Raw genomic sequence first — 8,770 nt, 5'->3', positions numbered from 1 at the left:
CCCCTCACACCCCCAGGGAGGTCTGAATCCACTTTTTCTCACAGGCTTTGCCACCGACTTGTGAAGCTCTCAGCAAATTCCATTCTCTTCCCCAGCCTCAGTTTCCCTATCTGTGCAACGGGGAGGTTGGACTCAATAGTCTCAAACTCAGGACTTCGCTCAGTGGAGGAAGAGGGAACACAAGAGCAAAACAGAAAAAGGTGAATACACACCAGTCTGCAATGGAGGGAGTAAGGGAAACTGAGGCAGAGGAGGAGGGGAGGGCCTGTGTCTACCTGCCTAGGAGAGAGGCGGGAGAGGAGTGGGTGGGTATATGTGGCACAGGATGCCCCCAGGGCCTGTTCCCTCCATGTGGGTCCATTTCCTGTCCACCTAACGGCCTACAGCCCCCACAGTGGCAAAGGTCAGGCCCTGGAGACAGGAGGATTTGAGTCTGAATCTCAGCTATGTCGTTTCTTAGCTGGAGGACCCTGAAGGGAGAGTTTTGGAGTTTTGGTGAAGTGGGATAAAAGACCAACCTCAGAGGGTTGTCGTAAAGAGGCAGACGTGTCACCGCTGCCGAGCCTGGTGCAAAACAGAACCAGATACCTAAGCTTCTAACTCCTGGCTCACCAGCCGGCGTAGGGCTGGGACTGAACGGCATGCCTGCATATGCCTGCAGAGGAGCTGGGGGGCTGGAGCGGTGTTTGGGCTAGTGTGGGCACCACGAGGGTGCCAGGTGGGGAAAGAGCCTGTTTGGAGTGGGAAATGGGATGGTCTACCACCCGGCCGGAACCCAGGGCAACCGCCTCTTAACCAGGAGCCGCTGCAGCCCGCCTAGTAGCCGGATCCATGTGGCTCCACTTCTCTTCCGGTCACAAGCTCTTCGTGTTCCAGAGAGGCTGAAAGTCATTATCAGAAGATGTGACAAACAGTCTGCTTGGAACCGGCTCAGACAAGTCTTCTGGGTCTCGCCCCTCCTTTGCTCTGGCCCTGCTGAGGCAGGGCTCGCCATGGAGCCCCAGGACTCAGCCAGCTGGGGCTGGAGAGCTTTGGGGCCCTGGATCTCCACACTCCGTGTGGTCACTGCCTGGCTTGGCGACCACCTCCCCACCAGGGCCGGGAGATGCCTGAGGGCAGGGATGTGTCTCAGTCACCGGGCGTCCCCAGTCCCCAGAGCAGGATGTGGTGCAAAACAGATGCCGGGCGAAGATTCGTTGACTGGATAGGTCGACCTTATTTTCTGTCGCTCCTGAAACTGCTTGACTTCCGGCTTCCACAGCTGGACCACATGTGTGGCCTGGGAAGTGGGTCACCTGCCAGTACAGCGGGATACAGGGAAAGGAGCCCTGGGCTGGGATTTAGAGAGCAGAGTTCTCAGACCCTGTGTGACCTTGGGTTAGTCCCCGCCCTTGTCCGTGCCTCTGGCTCCCCAGCTGACCCGGCGGGGCTCCCGGCCGGGCCGTTCTACAGTCTCCGGCCTCTCTAGGCTTTGTACTGCTGGTTGAACTTCTGCCGGCGGACACAGCAACAGGTGGCCAGTGTGGTGAGGAGGACGGCAGAGACCAGGGCGAAGGTCAGGATGATGATGAGGTTGACATTCTTGAGCCCCCCCTTCTCACAGTCCTCAGGACGCACGTGGCTCAGGGATACCTCCTCCCGGGAGCCGAAGCGGCAGGTCAGGTCCTGGGTGGCATCCACGTCCACACGGCCCTGGTGCAGCTGGGCTGCCAGCCAGCCGTTGCCGCAGCAGCTCAGTGGATTCCCCTGCAGGTAGAGGCGCCGGAGGCTGGTCTCGAGGCCGCCCATGGCACTGCCCGGCAAGAGGCTGAAGCTGTTGTTCCTCAGGTCCAGTACCTCCAGTGACACAGCCTGCGTCCAGGCAGGCAGGCGGCTCAGGCGGTTCTCGGCAAGATTGAGTCGCTTCAGGCAGCTGAAGCAGGGCAGGTCTACTTGCAGGATGGCCAGCCCGTTGCCCTGCAGGGCCAGGACCTCCAAGGAGGCCTCCAGGCCCGCCAAGGCCCCCGTGGCCACATCCAGCCCTGGGTTCGCAGAGAGGTCCAGCTCAGTAAGCGGCGTGTGGAGGAAGGCACCCGGCCGGAGCACCTCCATCTCATTGTCCGCCAGGTTCAGGATGCGGAGGGAAGAGATGTCAGAGAAGGCCACACAGCCCGAGGGGCCAGGCTCACCTGGCCCCCCGCAAGGCCTGATCTGGTTCCCCTGCAGGTTAAGCTTCTGCAGGCTGGCCAGGCTGGCAAAAGTGTAGGGGGGCAGGTCCTGCAGGGCATTGTCCTGTAGGAGCAGTGTCCGCAGAGACCCCAGGGCCCTGGGGCCCAGCTCCAGCGCCTCCAGCGCATTGTGGCTGACGTCCAGGTGCACGAGGCAAGGCAGGAAGCCCGCACGCCGCACCTCAAAGGCTCGCAAGCAGTTTCGGCTGAGATTTAGGAAGCGCAGGGAGGTCAGGGGCTCAAGAAAGCCCTCAGGGACCAGCTCAATCTCATTGTAGCTCAAATCCAGATTCAAGAGCTGGGAGAGGGGGTGGGTGCTGGAGTTCCGGCTGGGGTTCGAGAAGGGCAAGGCTGACCAACCCTCGGAAGGTGCATGGATGCCCTCACCGCCCTGGGGTGGCTCTGCGGGGAGCCGGATGAGGTTGTTGGACACGTTCAGGTAGATGAGTCTCGGGAGCGCGGCCAGGTCAGGGAAGTGGAGCAGTCTGTTCTCCCGCAGGTCAAGCCAGGCGAGCTGATACTCAGCCTGGGGCTCTGGGGCCGTCTGGAAGGCCTCAATACTGTTGCAGCTCAGGTCAAGCACCCTCAGCTGCTGGAGGCTGAAGTCAGAGATGCAGGTGAGAGAATTCCTGGAGAGATTGAGGTGGGCCAGGTGCGGCAGGGCCTCGAAAGCGCCGTCCTCAATGTCCATGAGCACGTTGCTGTGGAGGTCCAGCCGCTCAAGCACGGGTGTGCCCCAGAAGGTATGGCGGGCCAGGCGGGTCAGGCTGTTCTCTGCCAGCGAGAGGGTGCGCAGGGCAGGTGCCTCCCCCAGCAGCCGCTCCACCAGGCCACTGTACAGACTGTTCCCAGACAGGTCCAGAGATGTCACATGCGGCAGGGGGCCCAGGCCAGGGGCGCTCAGCACGGTGCCCACTGCCAGCCGGTTATGGGCCAGGTTGAGGTGCTCCAGGTGGGGCAGGGCCTGGAAGACACCTGTCTGGAGGAAGCTGATCTCATTGGTGCTCAGGTCCAGGTGCCGAAGCTCTGTGTAGAAGCCCAGGGGCGAGGCCAGGATTCTCTGCAGCTGGTTTCCAGATAGGTCGAGGGCCTCGATGTCCAGCGGGAGCATTGAGGGGACCTGGAACAGGCCAAGACCCTGGCACAAGACCTCCTTGTCTACCTGGGGTGGGTCGGGGAGGGCAGGGAGAGCAGTGGGCATTAGTGGGTGCAGTGGGGGGTGGAACCGGACACAGCATCTGGAAAGGATGACTCAACCCCCTCTCCTACCCACCCCCACCCCAGCCAGACCTAGCGAGGGCTCCACATTCCTCCACCCCAGCCTAATCCTCCCATGTCTGGATGATCTCCATCTTGCCCCCTGCTCCCATTTCTGGCACTCAGTCCTGTGCTGGGCATCAGGGAGGGACTTAAGGAAGTTTGATGGATGCACACAGAAATGACAGACAGATAGGAGGACAAATGAACTAACAAAACACCCTACATTGATTATTATCCCATTTTACAGGAAACTGAACCATATTTCACCTAGAGTGATCCCAAGCCAGTGGACAACAGGGCCAAGCTGACAGCCGGGACTCCTGGTTCATATCTTGGGTTCCTTCTTTGGGCCCAGAGAGTTAAATTTACCCGGCTGCTATTAGACTAGAAACCATGTGGGGAGAAATGTTTCCAAAATGCAATTTGTACTCCTCTCACTAGTTCTCATTTTGGCCTCCTACCCTCAGACCTCATTCCAGGGGGCAGAGCTCCGGGTCCTAGTGTCCGCCTTCCTCGCTGCCTATCCCCAGAGGAGACCTCCTTTCTGCTGCTGCTACCTGCCCCACCTCCATCCGTGGCCTTGCTTCCCAAGGCCCGATCCAGACTGGCCTCTGGAGATGGGAATAGGGGTAGGAAGCAGGGGGAAAGATGGCCGGGGTCCCAACCCACATTCTTTGGTGACAAGAATATGATTTTGCTGTGTGAGCCTTACCAAATCACATCATCGCTCTGGTTTCTTATCTAGAAAGTTAACAGCCTTCCTCGGCACCAACTCAGCATTTTACATTTTATTTAGCACATTCGGGCCCCTCGTCTCACTGGAGCCTCGCAGCAGCAAGCCCGTCAGATATGATCACCCCTATTTACAGAAACCCAAGCTCAGAGAGGGTAGAGAGGCTCCAGGATCGCTCAGCCGATGAGGAGCAGAGCTGGGATTGGAGCCCGGGTCTCCTCACGATCAAAGGCCCAACTTTCGTCCTTCTAGTGCATGTGCCTTCTGGAGCCTGAATGCTTTCTGTGCATATACAGTCTCCCCTTCTCATCCCTTCAAGGACCCCAGGAATGCAGCCTTTCCCAGGAAACGGTCTGACTTCCACAACCACCCAGTTCAGGCCTATTCCCGCCCCGGGGTTCTCTGTATCCATTGACCCCTTCTGACCCCTCCACCAGTCAAATGCCTGGCAACTGCTAAACAAACAAACAAACAAACAAACAAACAAACAAACTCTGTGCCACCCTCTGCCTAATCCCCTCCAGGGCAAAGTCCAGGACCCTCAGTGGGGTTCAAAACTGTTTGTAGCCCTTGCCAACCTGTCCCCTCTCCCCCCAACCCACTCCTGCCCAGCCCACATGCAGTGACAACATCTGAGCAGTGCCCTTCATACCCTCCCACACCTACCTCTGGGCCTTCTCCTTGCTGTTCCCTGCACTGGTTAGGCCCACCCCCACCCAGATCTGCAGAGTGAGCCCAACGTACTGAGCTGGGCAGGTTGGGTCTCCTCTGGGCTCTCCCCGGCCCAGAGAGCCCCCGGTGCTCCCTCTCTCAGAGCTTTGGCCCCAGATTGTGACTGTCTGTGTGGGACCTGCTGCGCAGGGAGCTCAGAGCTAACAGGGACTGGTGTGATTGATGGGGATGCCTTGGACCTGGCCCACAAAAGGGGCTCAATCAGTTTTTTTTAATGAATGAGTCACGGACATCTCTGGCTTAGTAAAGGTCTGAGGGATTGAATCAATCACCTTTCTGCAAGGAAAGAAAAAAGAGAGTCGATGTATTCAAACTGGACTCAAAGCCCATTAGAGTAAAAAGACTCTGGCCCACCCACTTCTCAGATGGGGAGACGGAACCTGAAGATGGCAGTGACCTATGCAAGGTCACAGTGAGTTAGTGGCTGAGCCCCCACAGCAGGAACAGCAGCCTGGGAGCCCCCTGCCTGGCCCAGCTCTCAGCTTCCTCCCCAGAACCCCAAGGTGAGTGTGGTGGTGGTGGTGGGGGGGTCCTCATCAGGCATCTGTGTGACTCTTCCCCGTTCCAGGCAGCCCAGTGACCACTCCTACCACCTCCAGCAAAGCAGCTTCCTGGAGGCCTCAGAGACCCACAGATACACCCGCGGTTGGGCGCCCCCACGAACCAGAAACCCAGCCCTGTCACCTTGCCAGCCCTTCCCGTCTCTTGCCCCTTCCTCCCTCACACCCTCTCTGCCAGCTCGGGCCACTAGGCACGGCCTCACCTCCATCCTCAGCTCCCTGGACCATCCTGACTTAAGGAAGAAACAGCAAAAGGAACACAATGACCGCGGCTGTCACAGAGCGCCAGCTCTGTGGCAGGCCCCATGGCGGAGTGCGCAGACCCCTTGCCTCATTTATTTACCCTGCTGTACCCCCTAAGGAAACTGAGGCTCAGGGCAGGGGGGTGAGCTTCCCCCAGCTCTGATGGTCAGAGCCTCCAGGGTAGCAGTGTGAGTTCCTTTTCCTGTCGGTGCCGGCTGAGTTCTGATCACTGGGCCCTCAGCTGGCCCAGCACCCACATTGACTACTGCAGCCCAGTAAATGGTACCATTTGCCGAGCATCTGCTGTATGGGGGGCACTGTACTGGGACCCATGTTATCCCACACCCCATCTCGCCTCTGGATACTCAAAGGCTCCCAAGACACAGCCCCTGAGAGCTGAGCCAGGACACAAAGCTGGCCAAGCCCAGGGCCTAAGACTTGCTTTCCACCCTGGTGCCCACGAAGGCTGGCAGGGCGGCTCTGGGCTGCCAGTCCAGGAGGCAGCATGAAGGCCAGGGCGGCTCTCAGAACTCTGTTTCTAAGGGTGTCCGCTGCGCCTTTGGCTCTGAGCCTCCAGCATGGCTGACATGGCCAAGTTCAGAGCTGTGCTTGACAATCTGCTACCCGCTGTCTCTGGGATGCCAGCATGCCACTGCCCTGCTTTTTTTTTTTTTTTAGGAGGGAAGAGGACTTTCCACCCAACTCCATTTTGCCACTTGCGCATAGAAGGGAAATGAGGTAGAAATAGGCACCCTGCAGGGGACAGCACCAGCTCGGGAGACCTGGGTTCAAGTCCTAGCTCTGTTGCTTCCTGTCTGTATGACCCTGGTGGGTCACATCTCTTCTCTCAGCCTCGGTGTCCTCAGCTGAAAAGAGTTCTTTGTAGGATAAAATGAGAGAAAGCCCTCAGCATGGTGCAGGTACCTCGCGAGCCCTTTAGTATGTGGCAACTTCTTTTCACTATTTTGAAAGTCATCGTCACTCCTATATTGATCTTCTATGGTAGTTCAGAAAGTGCTTTCTGAATGCACTTTTACCCAGAATGCAAAGCTCACTCAGCTTCCCTCTGCCTGTTGGGTGGTCCAGCCCCTTCACTAGGACCCCGCCAACCCAGGGAAGGGCTGCCGGCCCTTCCAGCCCCCGAGGCAGCTGCCCCACCTGTATCATGAGCTTCCGGCCCCAGGTCCAGGTGGGGCTGCTGGAGGGCCTGTGCCTTCTCCAGCCTGACTCTGGCCTTCACCTCGGTGACTTATAAGTGGACCTACGTGGTCCCTTTTCCCTGTATCCTGCGGGGTCCCAGTGACTTCAGGGCTAGTCTGCCTGGCTCGGGGCAAGAAAAAGGACCCAGAGTGAATCAAACCTTACCTCCGCCCTCAAGAAATTCTTGGTCTGGCAGGGGAACCAGGCTTGGACCCACTCACCCACTACCCCACGTGCTCAGTAGGAGGGTCCAGAAAGAGGAAGCAAACAGAACCAGAGCAGCCTGGGAGTGGTCAGGGGAGACTTTCTGGAGGAGGTAGCATTTGGCCTTGGCAGTACTGAGTGAGAGGCATCCCATCAGGGAAGCAGCAGACAGGCCCAAGTCAAGGACCCCAGTTAGGAAAGAGATTTTCTGCATGAGGGACCCAGCTGGCCCACCCCCAATTCCCCACACATACACATACTCTGCATCACCCAGATGGGTCCACTGCCCTGCAGAGGCAGCTTGGGGAAGAAAGTCCGGTATCAGCCCCCTGCTCCTAGTTGAATGACCTTAGACAAGTAACCTAACCTCTCTAAACAGCTGTTTCCAATTCTATACAATGGGAATAATGGTACTTACCCAACAGGATTAATAGTGCAGAAGGTATTTAAACATTCTAGTAGGTACTTATTAAATATAAGATTTAAATGCATTAAATGCATTCCCTGGGGCACCTGGCTGGCTTAGTCGGCTAAGCATCCGACTTTGGCTCAGGTCACGATCTCCCTGAGATCTCCCTGAGTTCAAGCCCTGCCTGGGGCTCTGTGCTGACAGCTCAGAGCCTGGAGCCTGCTTCGGATTCTGTGTCTCCTTCTCTCTCTGTCCCTCTCCCACTTGTTCTCTCCCTCTCTCTCTCTCTCTGAAATAATAAATGAATAAACTTTATTAAAAAATTTAAAAAATAAATGCATTCCCTTTCCTCTTCTAACTCCTCTGACTTCTGGCTTGTGGGGCTGGGACGGCAGGACACCCTAGGGGCCCTACCCTGCCTAGGTGGGGCTTCTTACCATCTTACAGGGCACCTTGTCTCGGTGTTGGGAGGTGGCCAGGCCCAGGGTCAGCACGGCCAGGAGCAGCAGGATCTGGTGGCTCATGGCTCTGTGTAGGGTGGGAAGGAAAGGGGAACACTGTAAGATCACTGGCTCCTTTCCACTGCCCCCATCCTGTCTGTGCCTGCCTTCAGGGAACCCCAGATCACAGTGCAGGTGGGTGAGAACTGGGTCCAAAGGCTACCACAAAGGACCCCTAGTGCCAGGCCATTGCCCCAGGCAGCAAGAGTTTTTAAGGAGTGAGTGACTTGGTCAGATTTGGGTTTCAAAAGACCCTACTTGCTAGAAGACTGCCTGGAGGAGGTGAGCAGGAGACAGAGGGACTCTAAGGGCTGCCCTGGGCCAAGCTCAGGGCTGGGGTGAGGTGAGGTGGGGAGCTAGGCCTCTGACTGCATTTCCACCCAGGTCATAAGCAGGTCCCCCATCCTAGTTCCTTAGACCCCAAACGGAATTCCTCAATTCCCCCCACCCCCGGACTTTTATTTTGCCCTTTTTCTTTTGATTTTCTGATTCTGGAGTCGCTGCCATTGTTTGAAGGCTGGGCCTGGAGCCCTGACAGGAAACCCCGCCAGGAGGCCTCTGCCCTGCCCCCAGCACTGTCGCTGTGGACTTCCCCAGGAGCGGTCTCCAGGCCCTTTACTTTCACTGAAGCTACTGCCTACTGCCAGTGCAGGGCGACTCTTAGGCCTGCTGGTGTCCTCTCCGTGTAGAGCTGAGGTGGCATTGAAGGGGGCCACAGAGGC

General features: G+C 57.6%; 1 protein-coding gene across 1 annotated transcript; it reads right to left on the bottom strand.

Moving 5' to 3' along the window:
• Positions 1-1,464: 1,464 nt before the first annotated feature.
• On the bottom strand, positions 1,465-8,076 carry LRRC32 (leucine rich repeat containing 32). Its single transcript, XM_047070020.1, has 2 exons — positions 7,986-8,076; positions 1,465-3,369 (listed from the first exon to the last, which is right to left on the bottom strand). Exons 1-2 carry the CDS (start codon positions 8,070-8,072, stop codon positions 1,465-1,467), a joined length of 1,992 nt encoding a protein of 663 aa, XP_046925976.1. The 5' UTR covers positions 8,073-8,076.
• Positions 8,077-8,770: the final 694 nt, after the last annotated feature.

The sequence above is a fragment of the Lynx rufus genome, unplaced genomic scaffold (assembly GCF_022079265.1).
Source record: "Lynx rufus isolate CCGP_SWC_20201006 ecotype Redwood Valley unplaced genomic scaffold, mLynRuf1.p SCAF_9, whole genome shotgun sequence".
NCBI classification, from domain to species: Eukaryota; Metazoa; Chordata; class Mammalia; order Carnivora; family Felidae; genus Lynx; species Lynx rufus.
This window is presented reverse-complemented; position numbering and strand designations above follow the sequence as displayed.

What these genes read in the sequence shown, in the direction of transcription:
- LRRC32 (XM_047070020.1), bottom strand. Translation starts at nt 8,072, where the DNA reads ATGAGCCACCAGATCCTGCTGCTCCTGGCCGTGCTGACCCTGGGCCTG. An exon ending in ACAAGGTGCCCTGTAAGATG is followed by an intron (nt 3,370 to 7,985) that starts GTAAGAAGCCCC and finishes GACCCACCCCAG; the next exon opens with GTAGACAAGGAGGTCTTGTG.